The following is a 19,867-nucleotide window of genomic DNA, read 5'->3' as shown; positions in this document are numbered from 1 at the left end:
GAAGAGATACTGAACAGGGAAGAATTGTGGTTATTAATCGTAACATAAAAACTTCTATTAGTTAAGTAATTAGAAAACCATTTTGTAAAATTTTGAGTTAAACCAAAGTTTAATAATTTTTTAAGAAGTATAGAATGGTTCACAGTGTCAAAGGCCTTGGCTAAATCAAAATAACAGGCATCCACTTGCCCTCTGTTGGTAACCTCTCTGTGTATAGGATTTAAAAAAGTAAGCAAATTAGTGGTGGTCGATAAACCTTTTCTAAAACCATGCTGACTGCTCGATAAACTGTTCTTAAGCTGGAAATTTAAAACCCTAAAAATTATTTTTTCAAATATTTTAGAAAAACCATTGAGTAGAGAAATAGGCCTATAATTATTAACATTCAGTTTAGAGCCTTTTTTGTGTATAGGTATCACCTTAGCAGTTTTCCATTTCTCCGGGAAAACAGAGGATTGTAAACTAGAATTAAAAATATGTAGCAAAAGAGGGACTAATAGGTCAGAGCAGCCTTTTATAATGAAATTAGGTATGCCATCAGGACCCGTAGATTTTGATGATTTCAACGATTTTATGCCCCATAATACTAAACATTCTGAGATTGTGGGGACATGTATAGATACTAAATGTATATTGTTTGTCACAGATACTGGAAAAAAATTTAGCGTATCCATTGGCTAGTTCAGCGGGATCGTTCGTTATAGTTCCATTAATTTTTAGAGAATGCTGTTCATAAAAGCTATCTTTCATTAGTTTGACATATCGCCAAAAAAATTTTAGGGTTAGTTTTAATATAATTATTGGTATTTCGAGTCCATTGAATTTTGTCTCTTTTTATTAAATATTGTACTAATTTACGATAATAATAGAAAAGTTAATAGTAATAAGGGTTGTTGTTTATTTTATAAAGCTTATGGAATTGCTTATTTGACTTTAATGCTTGAATTAACTCACTGGTAAACCAAATTGGAAATTTAAATGATTTTTTGTTTGTCATTGGAATAAAGATATTCATATTATCAACTACGCAATTGGTTAGTTGGTCAACAAGTTCATTTATATCCATAGAATTATAAAAATCGGACCAGTCATGATTTTTGGTGGAATTGAAAAGTCCGAGAAAATCACCTTTTTTATAGTTTCTAAAAGTTGATGTCATGTTAGAACTGTTTTTGAAGGACTCAATCTTGATGTTGATGTTTAATGCAGAATGATAAATATCTTCTTTGATAAGAACATCATAAGCCTTTGTCACTGAACACAGCTGTAGATTGGTTAAACACGAGTCTAAAAGATTTATATGCGTTTGAATATTGTTGCACTGTTTTTGACTATGTACAGATATAAGATTAAGTAAATGGCTCACCTTAGTGTTGATGTTCGTAGTCGCCTGATGGAAATGGTTAAGATTAAGATTATTCCAATCTATACCCGGTACATTGAAATCACCGAGTATCAAAATATAATTTTGAAATGAGGAGAGTTTATCTTCTAAAAATTCAAAATATATGCGGAAAAACTCTGCCGTTAAATCTGGAGGTAAATAGATATTTCCAATAATTAAAGATTTGCTATAAGATGATTTAATTTTAAACCAAACTGCTTCAACACCAGGAAAATCAAAGACAACGTACTGTTGAACAGAAATAAATTTTGACTTCTTAACAGCAGATTAAACACCACCGCCTCTTGATTTATTGGTTTTTTCAGCATTTCTGTCATTTCTAAAGACATGGTATTGGTCTGTGAAATAGTGTGACGTAATGCTATTTGCATTAAGCCAAGTCTCAGTTAGACAAATAATATCGAAATGTGAGCTAACAATATTATCATAGAACTCAACAGACTAAGTCCTTAATCCTCTGACATTCTGATAGTAGATATCAAACTCCTTAATGTGTGACGTTAGGACGTGAGAATAAGGTGCTCCTCCGGACACCAGGGATTATGGTTGATGCACGGCTAGGAGTGGGCTGTGGCTGAACGTTCGGCTCATCGTTAATTGTTTCGTTATTTAGAATATGTTCCTGGTGTAGTTTGCCGTAAAAGGGACTTATCATACAGCCACTAGGCCAAAAAAAACAATGTTGTTTATCCTGTTGAAGTCATTTTCAAGTACTGAAACATGGAATGATGCATAAGAATTATATTTGGTTCTCATTTTAGTCACCTTGATTTGCGATAAATTTAGTTCATTGGAGATATAGTCAATGATTTCTTTTTCCTGTACTTGAGAATCAAACCTAGTAACAAAAAGAGCCTTGGTTTTAAGGTAAGGTGGTTTTGAAATAGTTTTCAAATATGTGGTGTTTCTGATGCCCACTTTCATATGAGATTTTTTTCTTTTCAGGTTCACGTTTCAATTCGTTAGTTGTAGTAATTCTTTTACTGGGCGCGAGTTGCACCAGTGTAAAGTTTTCACTGTCAGCATGCTGCGTCATGCGGGCTGAGCTCTTGACAGCGCGCGAGTAACGCTGAGTAGAAAGTAGGTCATCTGCAGGTGTGACGTCACCGGAACCAGCAATGGACACCAACGCATCGGTAGCCTTGTAACTAGCAGGATTCGATAGTACCTGATTGTATGAAATACCCTGATTATATTTTTACATTTAGACTTTGCCTTAGATGAATCAGTTCTTGCTTGATTTCATGGGTTTCATTTCGTGCGTCAAGAAGAAGTGTTTTTAGCACTTGAATTTCACTACTCAGCTCATCTACTTTAACACAAACGGACTTTATCAATTTGAATAATTCTTCCATGTTCATAGCTTCAAGCTTTGTATTATCTGGCTTCAGGACTGCTGACGGTGGATGCTGATCCAGACATCCAGAAGTAAACGAAGACCGATTTATTGTTGGAGATCTTATCATGTTCGTGTGGTCAACACGAATTAAATCGGTAGCTGAAGCATCACTGAAAGATAATCCAAACCCCTGGAATTCGGGTTGATCTAGGAATGACGACTCAATATTGATAACACATTTACATACACAACTATAGAACGATTATTACGAGCATAAACACGGAGCGGGCGCACAAACACGACCGGTCTGCGTGAACACACGGCCGCAACTGACAAATTACATGCGACCACAAGTAGGCATAGTATTCACTGCATCCATGCATTGCCTCGTGTAATACTAAATTTAGCAAGATGAATAAATCATTGCAAGAAGTGTTGGGACAGCTCAGGCACATTCGCATGACAGACCTGGCCCACGAACAGTCTAGGAAAAAAAAGCAGAGGTGAAAAGGCAAACTTCTCTATCTCTAAAATTTTGAACAGAATAGAAATTTTAAAAAAACTCTATGCTCCCCCAGACACATTTAAAAAACTATACACTGTGTCAAAAAAATATATATAATCGTTAGCATTTCGAGTAAACCAATAATAACAAATATTCTAACACCCTGGTTGAAAGATCGCTGAGAAAAGAATTTTATGTACTGTAATTTGATCGCAAAATACACCAGAGCCTCAATTATAAGAAACACCATACTCTCAAAGAAAAAAAAAACATAAAGCAGGAGAAAACTCAGTGAGTCAATTCTAAAAGTCTATATGCGACTGAAATTTAAGATATGCTCTCCAAGAGCCAAGCACACGTTAACAGAATGCATAGAAAATTATTCTAAACCTTCCACAAAATAATTCATCAGTGAAGGAAATACAACATAGGCAGACATTTCCAATCCAAGCCAAAAAAAAAATTCAAAATGACAAACTAAAACTAAACCACTGCATCAACGTGACTCAAACTCTTAAGGTTAACTTTACATAAAAATACAAAGGCTAATGCAGAAAGCGGATTTAAAGTCTCGTTCGCAATAAATAAACCATGACCCTTTATATTTAGAGCAAACTATCCTGATTAGAACCATTTCTGATATTGTACGAGATAAACTCGAGACATAATTACTTAATAGTTTCACGCTCCCAATAATTTATATTAATCACTCTAGTGAACATATTTAAATCTCGTTCACATGAATGGAGCATTAACGTAATAGTCAACACGATACGGGGGACAAGATATTCTGTATCAAATTTAAGAATATTTAAAATGTGCCACGACCTCTAGAGGGTTATAGTCTTCGTATAACTCATTTTAATTAAGTTACGAGTGTTCGTAGACAATCTGAAGCATCCAAAATCGTTTAGTTTAAGTAATTCGGTGTTTGAGTTGGTTTGTATCTCAAAGTGCTCTCTAGCGAATGATCTGCTAAATGGGCTAAACTATGGTACAAATTATAATATTATAACAATTAAAACAAGCCACTTAAGACAACGAGGCCTCTATGTGGGGAGCAAAGTTTGCATGAGTAGGTTAATGTACTCATAATAAAATATTTGAAAAATATTCAGTGTCAACAAAGAGATAGTGATTTTAATGATAACGGTTACAATAGGTAGTCTTTCTTCAAAATCTACCTGAAACACCTGCAAACATGTCTTTGCTGCATATTGTTCGGCGTTACTTTAAATATGTACATTTATTTCTCTTTTTATGTATTTAATTCAAAGTCTGAAACGTATTCCTAACTATAATAAGAACATTGGTGCTAATATAACGTTGTATTCTGCGGCGTTCACTTTCTTGAAATAGGTATCTATGAATCAGTAGATGGATCTCGTATTTCGTTTGGTGTAATTTATGCTAAAATATTTTGAATGTACGACCAATAGAAAGGGAATAATTGCAATGGTGAAGAGATTAAGTTGTTAGGAAATGAGGATTAAATGATTAATCTCTTAGTTATTTGGATGAACTTAGTGGTGAGGCATAAGCTAGAGACCTGCAAAATTCGCGGTTTCGATGGCCTTCAGGATAGACTCCACATACCCCTGTACACTCGGGCAAATAACGCAAGTTCATTGGCTGCCGACTTGTAAGTCGTCTCAGCTGGTTTGTCTGTGATTCGACCCTTCTTTGGTTGAGGGTATATAACTGGTTGAGATTCGTCCAGATGAACAGTAAGCCAATAGCAAAATTATCTAAGAGGTATATGTTTTTGAATTCTAGCCTATCACCGAATGAATCCGCTAATTTTGCAGGTCTCTACGCATAACTAATCAGGTCAGGCTGTTTGTGCCTGAAGACGGGAATAGACGTCAGTTCCCGAAACGTAGCAACTGTCTTGTCTTGGGAAGCCTGCTGTGTTTGTTCATCTGTTCCGTCGTCGTTGTGTTGTCCAGCACATCTGTTTGCTTCCTTCTCTGTGCGTCGCTGTGTTTTCCGTTGTGCTGTCCAGATTATCTGTTGTTTTTTATCATCGTGGAGTCCGTCTGTTTTTTTCCGCTGCGATGTCCGAGGTTGTTGTTTCGTCTGTAAGTTCTGTTCTTGGTCGGCCCGGTATGATCGTCTGTGCCGTGATAATTTTTTTTTTTTCTTCAGACTAGTTTCTTTCACGGAATATCTGTGGGGCCTTCTGCGCTGTCATGTATTTTCCATCGGCCGATGTTGGCTTGCGTGTGGAAACCAGCCTTTAGGGACGTTCTGGCAAGTTGCCGAAGAAAGAGTTCGCGGCAAGGAGGCTGGTGTTGCCTTCTTCCGATAGCAACCAGTAGCAGCGGAGGGGGTGGTGTGTGAGGGGGGTGTCGAGGGGAGTGGGGAGACAGATAACCCGGGCGGGCGCGGGTCCGGCGGCTATAAGAGGCGGCGCTCCGCCACCAGGGACACCTCCAGACATGTGGACCTCAGCAGCGCTCCTGGCGGGCCTCGTGCTCACCGCGGCCTCGCTGCCCCGGGAGGCCGACCGCTACTTCCAGGGTGAGTCCTCCCCGCCCGGACACTCGCCCTCCGCGCTGGAGCCTGGACACTTCCTCAGAGTCCACACTCATGCGCTGAAGCCTGGACACTACCTCAGAGTCCACATCCCGCGCTGAAGCCTGGACACTCCCTCAGAGTCCACACCCCGCGCTGAAGCCTGGACTCTTCCTTTGAGTCCACACTCATGCGCTGGAGCCTGGACACTACCTCAGAGTCCACATCCCGCGCTCAAGCCTGGACACTCCCTCAGAGTCCACACTCATGCGCTGAAGCCTGGCCGCCGTTTCTCTTAACGTGTATCGGGCCCCATGCGTTACTTCTTACGAATACAATCCCAACACACGCAAATACAATATATCTCTGTTCCGAGTTACTCGTATTTTAAAGGAAAACAAAAAAATCCGTTTCGCTGCAGAACACACAGGGAATGTAATGTCAGCAAACACAAAATACTTATCGGAAAGAAAAATTGTATCCTTGAAGATGGACTTTTTCTGTTCTACACAACACAAAACAGAAAGAAAATAATAATACTGTTTTAGGCTAGTTTGATAAATCATTCACGGTCATTGCGGTCATATCTTCTTCTAAGTGCTCTGAAGTTTACTACGGCAATGTCATGTGTAATCCAGTGTTTGTATCGCTGTAAGTTTCCTTCAAATGTTGGTTTCAGGTAGACCGAACATGGGCTCCATAAATGGCATCCCAAATTTAAAAACAGCATTGCCGTAGAACGATTTTAACGACTCGCATTTTTAAAGTGACGCCTTTCAGTTGCCAGGGTGCACTGTTAGTCATTTTACTTTTTTTTCTCCCTATTTAAAGTAGTTACATACCATAAACGCTGGGTTTGTTGTTTCTAGAGGAATCTTTTGTAAAAGTACAACAGGAAATATCTTGTGGCCAGGTTCGGGAGCTCGGGTGCGAACTGACGTGAGCTTGCAGCTTCCAAAGAGTGTGTGAGCTTGCAGCTTCCAAAGAGTACGTGTGCTTGCAACTTCCAAAGAGTACGTGTGATTGCAGCTTCCAAAGAGTGTGTGAGCTTGCAGCTTCCAAAGAGTACGTGTGATTGCAGCTTCCAAAGAGTGTGTGAGCTTGCAGCTTCCAAAGAGTACGTGTGATTGCAGCTTCCAAAGAGTGTGTGAGCTTGCAGCTTCCAAAGAGTACGTGTGCTTGCAGCTCCCAAGGAGTACCTGGAGAACCAGAAGCACCTCTTGCAGCTGTTCTGGAGGCCTCAGGATCCGGAGGTGTTCCCGGACATGGCCGATCTCTCCAGGACCTACAAACTCGAGGAGCAGATCGACAACTACCAGGTACTGTGCTCGAGTCCCACCTCTCGCCGTGCCATGTGATATGTGCTATGCGTGTGCTGTGCGTGTGACGCATGCCGTGGTCCATGTCCCGCTGGCAGGATGGAGCCCACGTCAAGAACTTCGTGACCCACCTCAAGGCGGGCCTCCTGTACCCGAGGGACCGGATCTACAACCAGTACTCGGAGCACGGCCGCCGAGACCTGGAGATGGTGCTCGACCTGCTGGTGAACGCCAAGGACTTCGCCACCTTCTACGCGGTGAGTCCGGCCCGGCAGACACGGGCCATTGGGACAGCCGTTGTCCAGCGCGCGACGTAGCCTGCAACACCAAGACAAGACCGTTTAAAATCATTCAGAGCAAGTCAACTTAAACAGTTCTTCTTTTTTTTTAAATAACTCATCAAAAAGTCCAGAACAAAACTAAGATTATTTATAACGTGTATCACTTGCCAACCAACTCAGTAAACTCTAGGAAACATTCGTGGCAAGAATGTTTGAATTTTTTGCCTGAAAGTACTTGGACAAAATTAAATTAGATTCAAATGAATTGTTTTTAAATTAAGCATTCAATTGTTTTGATGGAGGCACCAACGAAAGTTATCTATATGAATGTTGTCCATAAAAAAAATAGTTCAAATAATTATTGTAAGCGAATTTCTCCCGTAACTTCGCCAGTATTGCACATTTGTCACAGCGCATGAATATTTCTTGCACTTCAAATCACTGGAAATAGGTCTATTTTCATGCGGAAGTATTTGTTCATGTAAAATTACTGATGTTTATACATTTATACGAAAACAACTTCAACACTACAAAATGGTGTTCGCAGTAATACCGGGTCCGGATTATTACCCAGCACATTCAATAGTTAAAGTTATTTTTTGTAAACCGTGCTCTTAATATCTTTCCAGAATTAACTGCGCACATTAAAAAGTGTAACGAAAAATGGTTGAATATTATTTTATCTTACCCAGGTTTTTAAAAAAATTAATTGTGCTTGAATGAAACATCAATTAAAATGTTGTGCCAATTTTTTTTTAATAATATACTCAGTATTATCTCGAATACCCTATTTAATAAATGTAAAAATAACCATCGTGTGTTTTACAAAGTTACAATATCTTTCTTGTAGTATTACCAACTATTACTTGGCAATTGTTTTTCCAAATTAATCTTTTGTAAAAGCACAGAATATTTCTTTTTTCTGTGCGTGCGAGCTCCTGTCGACTCGGGCGGAGATCTTAAGGTCTGTGCGCAGAGCGGCTCACGTGACGTGGGTGCGGAACTAACTGCCTGTTGCAGACCGCTGTGTACCTGAGACATCACATCAACCTGGGGGTCTACTACTACGCCCTCACCACGGCCCTGGAGGCCCGCGAGGACACCAGGGACTTCTACTACCCGCCGCTCTACGAGGTCTACCCCTACCTCTTCGTGGACGAGAGAGTCATCCAGCAGGCGCTGGACGCTAAAATCAGAGGTATCTTTTGGGTCTCGGCGCCCCGGAATACATGTATTTATCTATTGCATTATTTTAAGAGGCGTACCACCTTGTCTCACACTTAACCACATACATCTACGTACATGCAGAATAAATTTGATAAATACTATAGCCTAGAAATACCAAAAATTGTCACAAATACATTTAGCATATCAGTAAAAATGTATTGAACAGGAGATTATCGTCAAGGTGTACGATGGAAAGGAAAAAGCTTACGATGGTTTGAGATCGGTTTAATAGGTGTCCCTTATCACAAACACCGAAAAAAGGTTAGTCCTCATTTCAAAGCATAAAGTAGTGCATGCACGTCTTTACATCAGACGTCCTATTAAGACGCGGCTACGACAGTCTGAACATGTGGGCGGTCCGTGTCCTCATCCTAAGGTGGAGTCCTTCACATTACCGCACGGAAAACTGCCCAGTCTGCTATTGCTATGTCCTATGCCCGAGTCTCCTTAATTCTAGAGCGAAATATACTTTTTTTTTCGATTTCATCAGATGATATGTAGTCTGGGGAGGGTTGAAACATGCCAGCAGCCAGTAAACTGAAGTCACCGACTTGTTTATGTTGGATTGTTTGGAGGGTAGCCTGGTGCGAGGTAAGCAGACGTCTGCCATTATGGGGAGCACTCCCTCAGATGGGGATGACTCCCTCAAACGGAAACCGGAAACTAAAATACCGCGAGCGTTCTATGCTACGAAAGGACACAGATTGGGAAAAAAATTTCAAGTTAAGCAATGTATTCGGACTATCGCCCACACCACGCATGACGTCAGAGGGTCACGTGGATCAATCAGCGATCAGCGTTACGTTGGACACAGTCTTGGACGTTGCCATTGTAGACTGATCAGCGTTACGTCGGACACAGTCTGGGACATTGCCATTGTAGACTGATCAGCTTTACGTTGGACACAGTCTTGGACGTTGCCATTGTAGACTGATCAGCGTTACGTCGGACACAGTCTGGGACATTGCCATTGTTGACTGATCAGCTTTACGTCGGACACAGTCTGGGACATTGCCATTGTAGACTGATCAGCTTTACGTTGGACACAGTTTGGGACATTGCCATTGTTGACCGATCAGCTTTACGTTGGACACAGTTTGGGACAATGCCATTGTAGACTGATCAGCGTTATGTTGGACAGTCTGGGACATTGCCATTGTAGACTGACATGTAGAAACAACATGAAAGAAGCGAAAAGCCAAGGGTCGGCTCACCGAGGCTGTCGCCCTGCTCAGGCCTCCAGACCGACCACCGCGAGAAGGTCGTCATCCGCTCCAACTACTCCAGCTACTGGGACGCTGACCTCGACCCAGAGACCTCGCTCCGCTACTTCAGAGAGGACGTGGGGCTCAACACGCTCAACGCCGAGTTTGACCGGCGGATGCCCGCCTGGTGGGACTCCCTCAAGTACCAGCGGTCCGTGGACCACAAGGGCGAGCTGTACTTCCACTACCAGAGGCAGCTGCTGGCCCGCTACTACCTGGAGCGGCTCAGCAACAACCTGGGGGACATCCCCTACCTCACGGACGACCAGCCTCTGGTGAGTGACGTCGGCGCTCCACGAATTAGTTACTTCCTATCTTCCGTATTTATCATAAAAGAAATATTTTCTCTTGGAAACATGTTAGCTTCGTCGAACTATTAAAAACATCTCCTTTTTTTGGAAATTAGAGTCATAATTTAAATAGCTTTCGTTTTTCAACTGTTCCTTGAAATTTTCATCCCCTACAAACCCCAAAAATTATTACTTTTCTTTATAATTTTTTTCTGTATATCTTATCAAAATAGTCAAGAGTGATTGGGTACAAACCTTTTTCTTCTGTGTCCGCGCAGCCCAGCTACTACCCCCACCTGAGACACGCCAACGGGCAGGCGGTCCCCGCACGCCAGCCGTACACTTACCGCCGCGACACCGAGGAGACCATGATCAAGGAGATCGACTACACCATCAGCAACCTGTGGAAGGCCATCGACATGGGTTCCATCTATGACGTGAGTGACGCTGGATGTTTGGAGATAACTATGTTGATCTAGTGGGTTTGTCTCCAAGAGCAGAACTCAATCCTCGCTTAAATTATGCAAACTAAATATTGTATCACAAACCTTTTATTTTATGCCTTAATTATAAACGTTTCAATTACAACGCACATGACGAGCACTCGAGCAGAAACTTAATACATCACAATTCCCAGGCACCTGCTAGGGTATTATCTCTTTTTATTCACGGTATTTAATACTATAAGACGAAGAACTGTCCCAGACCTCTGCGAATTTGTTTTAAACATTTTCCCAGCTATTGTAATGCAGCAAAAAAAAAATTAAAGCATGTAGTAGTATGATTGTCTGTGACTTGTTAACTGTGTGTTCCTGGTGCTGGGCCGCAGGTCAATGGCACGAAGATTACCCTGGACTACCCTCACGGAGTAGATGTGCTGGGAGAGCTCACTTACTTCTACGGAGACAGTCCAAATGAGAAACTCTACGGCTCCATCTTCTATGACATGTTCCACCAGCTTGGGCATATGGCCGACCCAGACGAACAATACGACGTAAGTATGCAGCAACTATTGTATGCAACCACCACTCCCGAGTTACACTTTCAGTTTTTTGTGAGAGTATCTGTTCTACTGGAAAGCTCATAGCAATGCAAAATGTGGAGCAAACTTGCTGACAAGGCAGATATATTTTATTGGTTTGGCTATGGGCAATACACTGTGAAATATACTTCCTGTGAAATCTTATATTTTTGAGGAAACAGTGATGCCATTACAAAACATTAAAAAATGAATTTAATATTGTCGATAAAAATCATATTTGTATAGTCATGAAATTCGTCACTTTCCAAACACACAATTTCACTTAGAAAAACGTGATGAGCTTTAATAAATTATTTACTTTATTTTGATTGATTTTTGTTTGTTTGAATAATGTTTCGTTTTAATACAAGCAAACAATGCATTAAAGTGAAACTTACCCTTTTTTTTCAAAACTCTATTGGAGATACGAGATGTCCATGAATCTCCCAGGTTTCACTTCTCTTTGCCGCCTTATCAACTTCATGTGCATTTCATCGTTGTTTCGCAGTTGGCACCATCTGCACTGATGCGACCAGAGACAGCCCTCAGAGACCCGCTCTACTACTCTGTCATCTACAAGTTCTTCGAAGACATCTACTACAGGTACATCGAGAAAGTGCCCAAGATCACCCACGAAGATGTGAGTACATCAGTCCAGTTCGGAAATTATTTTTTTTTATCATAACATGGTTGAAGTATTCTTCATGCCACTGCTTTTGGCAGCGAGGAGGTCGCTCATGAGGAGTTCCTGCTGCAGGTGTACGTGCCCGGGCTGAAGATCGAGGACGTGCACGTGGGCGACTTGATCACCTACTTCGAGGACTTCGACGTGAACCTCGCGAACGTCCACAACATGGCCTACAAGGAGGACAAGGACATGGAGATCTACGCGAGGCTGAGGCGCCTCAACCACCGCCATTACAGCTACAAGGTGTCCGTCAACAGCGACAAGGACATGGACGCAGTGGTGAAGGTGTACCTCGCGCCCAAGTACGACAGCCAGCACCGCCTGCTGCCGCTCAACAAGAGGGTCTTCTACGCCTTCGAGATCGATCGGTTCATCACTAAGGGTGAGGGAACAACTCTTATACGCCACCCGTTGTTTGGAATACGTGTATATGACAAGTTTCGACGAAGAGGGACCCAAGGTTTGAATTCGCTTGGCCCGTATGCCTGATGTTGGACATTGTCTGGCCTCTTGGTTCGGAGACGCTTGGTCTGTATGTATACGTTCTGGTTATGTATGCCAAGTTTTTGTTGCGAACCTTTGTTATGAACTGCATAAAGAATCAATCAAATCTTTAACAATATTTGTAAGCAGTTTTGCATTGATTCAAAACTGTAACATTTCTCAGGAATAGAAATACATATCAAATATACTTTTGTTGAGTCAATAAGTATATTTCAATAAATATTTTTAACTTGAATAACCGTTGATATGTTGGCCATAGAAACAAATTAAACTAGATAAGCAGTTTTAGGCATTGGATAACTTGAGAATCGAAAAGGAGGCATGAGAAAAGTATTGATAGTTAGAGGCAGAGGATATGCTAGTTGGGGAGGTGAAAAGATAAGCTTGCTATGGGAGAACATTGAGATTAACAAGAAACCATCTGGAAGATGCAGACGGATAATTTTAACAAAGTTTTTTTTTATCTCTGGTAGTGAATTTTTCGTAACACGACGATATATTTCATGATGCGACGAGAATCTTTTCTTTTTTCGATGCAGATATAACAAGTAACCATCATGAATAATGAAAACGGTTGTGCTTTGGGATCTTAGGTGAAAAACTGAGCCTTTGTTGGCAGTGCCTGCTGGCAAGAGCGTCATCGAGAGGAAGTGTGACGAGTCGACAGTGGCCGTGCACGACCCGCCGAGCCTGGTGGAGATGTGGAAAAAGGTCGAGGCAGCTCTGGAAGACAAGGAGCCCTTGAAGGTGGACAAGGTAACTAAAACTGTCTTCCACTTAATTATTAGTATGAATTCCCACTATGAAAAGTTACTGATCAGAAAGAAATTTTTGCACAATGATATCTCACTTGTTCCCGTAGACAAAGGCTTTTATTTGTCTATGTTTTCAGTTAATCTTAAATATTTTCAAATAGTGTGTGTAACTTTAGTAGTTTTCTATCTGACATGTTAATTGTCTATGATGAAACACACATCCAAAAAAAAAATTTTTGGTGTGCTAAAAAGTACAGGCCGATAGAGAGTATGTCAAAACCCAGGGATTCCAATCCGTGCACTCTCCATCACTGTGTTTTAAAGTTAACTTTCCTTGATCGCTTTCCTAACTTTTCTTGTATTTTAGTATCACTTTGGCCAAGTACCTTAACTGTGTCCTTTTCGCGACATATGATGTTTTACCAAAAAAATTCATTAAAATTCGGCCTTGAAATTTTACTCTCATCATGCCCAAAATAATTTTCACTTCGAAAGTAACTTGTAAGATGGCCACTAGTGGGGGGTGGAGGTGGCTGATGGCTTGTTTCTGTCCCGCAGTTCGCCCGGCCCTACGGCTTCCCCCAGCGCCTGCTGCTGCCCAAGGGCACGCGCGCCGGCCTGCCCGTGCAGCTCGTGGTGGCCGTGTTCCCCCGCCAGGAGGCCGACACCACGGACCTCGCCGCCTACCACCTGGACTCCTTCCCGCTGCTGGGCGCCGGCTACGACGTCAAGTTCCCCGACCGCCGGCCCATGTCCTTCCCCGCCGACCGCCTCTACCGCAGCGAGTACGACGCCCAGGTGCCCAACATCCACACCGAGGAGGTGCGCATCTACCACAAGACCCTGGAGGAGATCAACTCCGTGCCTGACACCCACCAGTAGCGCCGCCGTCGCTGTCTGTACTGCTGCCGTGCCACGCTGAAATAAAGCTCATTCTTGTCCAGCAACACATCTGCCTTCTCTTTGATGCCTCTAGTCCTTATCCTCATTCTTCATCTGTGCTTATATTCAACTGGTAACACTTTGAACTCACGTACAAACAAAATAACTAAATGAAAATATTCACTAAGGCAATATTAACTTTCAGAGTTTAGTAATTAAAACTTTTTATAGGAATGTTTATTCTTCCTATTTCATTCAATGTTAAATTTCCATAGTACTTCTGGATTTTATAACTCGGCATGAAATAAATGGCATTACATTACTAAGGACAAGCAAAACTTGACGAAAACAAGAAGATACGAACAAGATAATTCCAATCCACCGATTAACACTTTCTAAGGGAGTTGTCGGGGGGGGCATTATGCACAAAGTGATCAAGAGGAAGTGTACGAGGGCATGCTGGGATGTCGCTGCACTTCACTGCGACTAGCTGACCAATGCAGCTGTAACATTATGGTATATATTAAAGTGCAATACTCTTTTAAATTATAAATATACCCTCAGTCATCCTAATTTTCAGAGGTATTTTAGGTCACATACATTTTATATTTCAGAACATTTATGGAAATATTTTGGTTAAATGTTTCAGTAATATTGATGGGACATTATGTAGTGAAAACATTTCAGAAAGGTTACCATTTGATGTTGCAGGGAGGTTTCCTTGAAATATTTCACAGGGCGGACATTTTGACGTTTCTGAAATAGGCTATATCTGATATTTTTCAGGTAGGTTGGGAAATGTTTCAAAATAGTTACAATGTTTCAAAAGTTATATTTCTGAAACATATCTCTAGCATTTTGTGTTGTATGGGTATCATTTTAAATAGTTAATACATCTTTCAGACAATTATTGCATAATATTTTCACAAATTAATCATATTCACATCAAAAATACCATACTCTTAAAACTATTCTACATTAGTTAATATCTATACCCGAGAAGTATTTATGATCTATCTTAACGAATATTTGAGTTGGAACCACTTTCTTTTTTTTCTTAACTGCGACCATTATGGTGACGTAGATCTGAGCTATTGTGTACTGTCTTAATTGTGTGAATCCACATAGTTCATTTTTCATTCAGTCAACGGAATTGCTTTTTATTTAATTATTTTACACTTTGATTAACTTTTCCATGCATCCCCGAGTATGAACAAACAAAACTTTATAATGGAAACACTTCCATGTTCCATAAACATCATAGATGCTCTGATGTTTCTTTTATATTTATCAATTGGCAATGTTTATTTGCTTATTTAATTACTTAAATACATGAGATTTCAGGAAAAACCACAAAACATAATTTCTAATATATATGCATTTTTACTACATGTATTGGTTGGTAGGTTTTATTTATTGCATTTTTAATTTACATTTATTAATTAACATGTATCTTATTTTATTTCAGAAATGTGTCTGCGGCTTTACTGACTCCCAAAAAAAAATTATATAACGATTTAAATAGAAAAATTCACATAAATCGATAATAAATTGGGATTTTAGTTCCACACAAATTTCACTCACATGATTTCAGCTACAAGGCGTTATTGGAAACAGCGCCAGTTTGACTCGATTAGAGCGAAAGTATAATGAGCAGCCTTCTTTTCGCAGACGAGAGAGCCAAACTCCCGAACGTGCATCTTCGGGGGTTTTTTTTGTTCATTGTAAATAAATATGGTGGTGTTGATAAAAGGATACGAATGGTCAATTAGGTTAGGTTAGCTACATTATAAATACTTTAAAACATTGTGGACAGTTGATTTGGTTAGGATAGCTACTTTAAGGTAAAGAAAAAAAAACATGAACTTCGGGGAACTTCGGGTTTTGGCTCTCTCGTCTGTGAAAAGAAGGCTGCCCTTAAATGTATAGTAATAACTTGTAACTTTGCCGCATTTGTCGGTTAAAAGTTAGAATGTGGTTCCCAAACAAACTGCAATCTCCCATGAGAAAGAACGTTTTAAACTTTATTTGTGTATTTAAGTCAAGAATATTAGTTAGCTACACATTTTGATCTTAAAGTAAGTGTAAGTCTTTCCAATGTGATTTTTGAGATCCAGTAGCCTATTCTTTATAATGTAAGTAATATTTCAACTCTAATTTTCTTGATATTCCAGCCTACCTCTTTTTTTTTTTTTTTTTTTTTGACCTGGACTCTTAGGCACATAGAAAAATGAAAGGGCAAAAAAAGACGGTTTTGAGGCGTAAACTTCATTGCAAACAGGTCCACCACATCAGCGAGGCACATTTACCAAGCAACCAAAGAAATGACCAAGTAGTAATCTGGGAAAAAAATTCCAAAAACTAAGATGGAATTAGGAATTATATACAAGATGTCAGTTTAACATAATGTTAATAATGGGCTCAACTACGACAGATATTGTTGGGTCCATCCGTTAGACATCAGCTGATTTGAGCCTGTTCTCTGTGGTTTATATTTTCATTTTTATTTCTTATTGAATTCTCGACTTTTTCCCAAGATACACAGGACAAAACTGCAATGACGTATGTCAAAAAACTTTATTAAAACCAATATTTTTGCTGTACACATGCTGAGAGAGGAGACTTATTTTTTTAGTTTTAATTTATGAAAACTTAACTTTTAAGGCTCAGTATTGAACTGTTTTTAATAGCGAATGTTGGGTTAATTAGACAGAATAAATACATAAACAAAGTTTGGTATCAGCATGTAAATTTACGAGTCTTGTAGTAACACTACCACCTAAATTCAGTTTTTATATTACAACAATAATCCTCTTAAAAACACTTTGAAATTTTTTTTTATGTGTAAACATCTTTGTTCTCGGAATACATCAATAGGTAGGAGTGATTTCGTAAATTTAACTGAAGTCGATTGTAACGGAAATGTGTGAACACGATGCTGCCATCTGCATAAGTTTCAGAAATCTCGAAAAGATGATATACTATATAAACTGTCGCGAACATCGGGGTATGTACTATATGTATTGGTAGTACGCCAAAGTAAACTTTATAATAGAACAACTATCCTTTAATAATTTATGTTATAATTTATAGTCTTAAGCCAACTTAAAAAATCTGCGTTAAAATTTTAACAATTAATAGTTAACATTGAAATGTAGATATACCACCGCGTTCATCATACTGTAGAGACACAATAAAGTGTTAGTTTACATCCTATATTTGACGCCATGTTGAATAAAAGAATTTCGTGATAAAATATTTACTGTTAACTCTCAAATGTTGAATCAGCTCAGTAAGGTTAAATTTTTTGTAGAAAGTTCTGTAATTTAAGCAAAAAAAATTATACATGAACATACTTAGTATTATAGTATGTGTTTTAAAATGTTTAGGGTTAATTTTGTCTGAGTGTATCTATTGGACTAGTAATTTTGGTTAGAAATATTCTTAAAAGATAGCGCCGCTTTCGTAATGTTTTAGAAAACCAACAATATGGTAAATATTTTTGATGCCTTGTTTGTTTCAAAACAGTTTTTCTGGCTAATAAATTATCGATATTTTTAAAGTAGCCATTGTGTATTGTTTTAACTATTCAAGTTTACAAAATGTTTTCTAGGATAGTTTACACCAATACACTTAGTACATCCCATTGTGCCGAAACATAGGCCCAGATTATTTTCTTTTACATGTGCAAACATTTATTCAAGTATTGTGCATCAATGCAATAAATAACATTATTTGGTTATAAACAGGCACATCTCTATACTTGTGTGCGCTTTATGACTCAGAACATCGAGTCGTTTGCAACAATACTTTCAAAAACGTATTTTTTATAACAAATATTGTTACAACATATTTTATCCTGGTTAAGTTTTGTTTTGAAAACAATTATTTTTCGGACTTTGTTGTGATTGTTTTTAATTATTTTGAACTGTAACGGTGAATATTTCTCATTCGTACGGGCCAATGAGAAGGCGACTTACTGACGGTTTTGAACGGCCCGGTAACGATTGAAAGGAAGGAATGTAATGGGATTTTGATTGAAGAGGGACGCGGAAAGTTACGTCCTAAAATAAGTGCTGCAAAAATTATAAACTGTTATGTAAATAGGATTCCAGCATATTACGACGGAATCAATAATACAATTTCAGTAACGAGTGTAAAGAATTACAAGCTATTACGTATTTGTGTTTGAAATAGGGATTTGTATTTACGGGTGCACCTACCACCGTAAGTTACGCCATTGTGGTCTTATTTTCCCTTGTTAGCCGTTAGGTACTTGAAAAATAATATACACATACTGTCTACATGGCCCTTTTAACAATCGACTTTAATAAATTACGTTGGTGACTAATGATATTTACGTGACATTAATTTTTTTTTCTTCATATACATTATTATTATTATTATTAGTATTAATAATAAATACGACAATGATGAACATCTCGCATACCCCAGCGGTCCCGAGGTAAAAGTATCTCCTCTCCCTGAACTTGTTAGCCGGCGCCATATAAATAGACTAACATCTAAAATACATTTCTTTTGTGGCAAAATAATTGATGTGATTGATTATGCACGGACCAATGAACTATTGAATAACGTTTATGTGCCCTACGTAATTCCGGTATTTTAAGATTTCTAGAGTGACAGTTTAAGTTTTTTTTTGTCTAAAGGAGTTTCACTAAAGAACATTAAAATTTCAACTATATGCCAAATTTTATAACAAATAATTATTGAACTGTCTTAATTTTATATGAAGGGTGAAATTTGTTTATGTAGTGTAGCCTATATGTCCAGTATTCAGATCTAGGTTCATTAAAATATTTCCATATGTTTACTACAGTATAAACTTTATATTGTGAATTGTTTACTTTTCATTGTTCATGTTTAATGTGTTAAAATTGACCTATTTAAATTTAAATTGCCACAACATCTCTTGGAGAAAATAAATAAATACAGATAAGTTTATATTATATTTAACCCACTATAACGCTTTTCAAATAAGCAGTACTCATACAAAAACATTAAAACAGCACAACACACCCTGATATTCTCGAAACGTGCACAGGTGCATGTCCGCCATCTTGACGACTTTGGCTCGTGGCTATAGCAGTTTCTGCATGCATGCGCATTGGACTTCTAAACCGTTAAATTTCCATTGTGTAGTGCGCGCTTATTTTATTTCATTTCTGGTGCACGCTAAAAATGTCACCCTCACCGGCCCTAAAGAAATGTAACCTCGAAAACGCAGGCTATGATAATTCCGGTCTAGGGGGAAATGTCACAGGTTCGGCGTTGAGACATTTGCATGCGACGCGTTTGGCACTGCTGTTGTTCGACTAGCCCTGGGAAATCAATAGTGCCATCTTGTTAAACAGAATTATAGTTAGGTATTAACATTAAAGGAATTTTTCACAATTGTTAACTTAAATTTATACTTTTCGTATATTTATCACGCTAAGAAATTTTTTAAAAGAATTCTACGTTAAATTGCGTGTCCTAGTTTCATATTATAAATTTATTCGTAACTTCAGGACACATTATAATTTGCTCATTACCGAGGTTAGTTGTTTACACATTACTAGAGACCTGAAAAATTCGCGGGTTCATTTCGCGATAGGCTAGAATCCAAATACATTTGCCGTTTTTGCTGCTTCAGTAATCGGGCCACAGTTTATCTGAAGGACTCTGAACCAATGAAAAAGTCCGACAAAAGAAGTACCGAATCACAAGCTTCCCAGTTAACACGTGTCACGAGTCAGTAGCCAATCAGCAGGTGTAATCTGCACAAGTGCATAGAGGATCATGGAGTCTATCCTAGAGGTCATTGAAATCGCGAATTTTTCCGGTCCATACACATTACTGGTGAGTT

At 39.1% G+C, this 19,867-nt stretch overlaps 1 protein-coding gene across 1 annotated transcript in view; it reads left to right on the top strand.

Annotated features, from left to right (window-relative positions):
- LOC134543235 (uncharacterized) overlaps positions 1-14,063 on the top strand; it is a 41,211-nt gene extending 27,148 nt beyond the window's left edge. Inside the window, exons 14-24 of the mRNA XM_063388138.1 lie at positions 5,677-5,772; positions 6,952-7,085; positions 7,184-7,342; positions 8,387-8,564; positions 9,829-10,133; positions 10,427-10,585; positions 10,978-11,142; positions 11,678-11,809; positions 11,927-12,239; positions 12,981-13,117; positions 13,675-14,063. Coding sequence (XP_063244208.1) covers positions 5,677-5,772; positions 6,952-7,085; positions 7,184-7,342; positions 8,387-8,564; positions 9,829-10,133; positions 10,427-10,585; positions 10,978-11,142; positions 11,678-11,809; positions 11,927-12,239; positions 12,981-13,117; positions 13,675-13,998 — 2,102 coding nt within the window. The 3' untranslated portion in view covers positions 13,999-14,063. The remainder of the gene's footprint in view (positions 1-5,676; positions 5,773-6,951; positions 7,086-7,183; positions 7,343-8,386; positions 8,565-9,828; positions 10,134-10,426; positions 10,586-10,977; positions 11,143-11,677; positions 11,810-11,926; positions 12,240-12,980; positions 13,118-13,674) is intronic.
- The last annotated feature ends 5,804 nt before the right edge of the window (positions 14,064-19,867 follow it).

The sequence above is a fragment of the Bacillus rossius genome (assembly GCF_032445375.1).
Source record: "Bacillus rossius redtenbacheri isolate Brsri chromosome 9 unlocalized genomic scaffold, Brsri_v3 Brsri_v3_scf9_2, whole genome shotgun sequence".
Taxonomy (NCBI): Eukaryota; Metazoa; Arthropoda; class Insecta; order Phasmatodea; family Bacillidae; genus Bacillus; species Bacillus rossius.
Note: the sequence above shows the minus strand (reverse complement) of the source record. Positions and strands in the feature narration are given on the sequence as shown.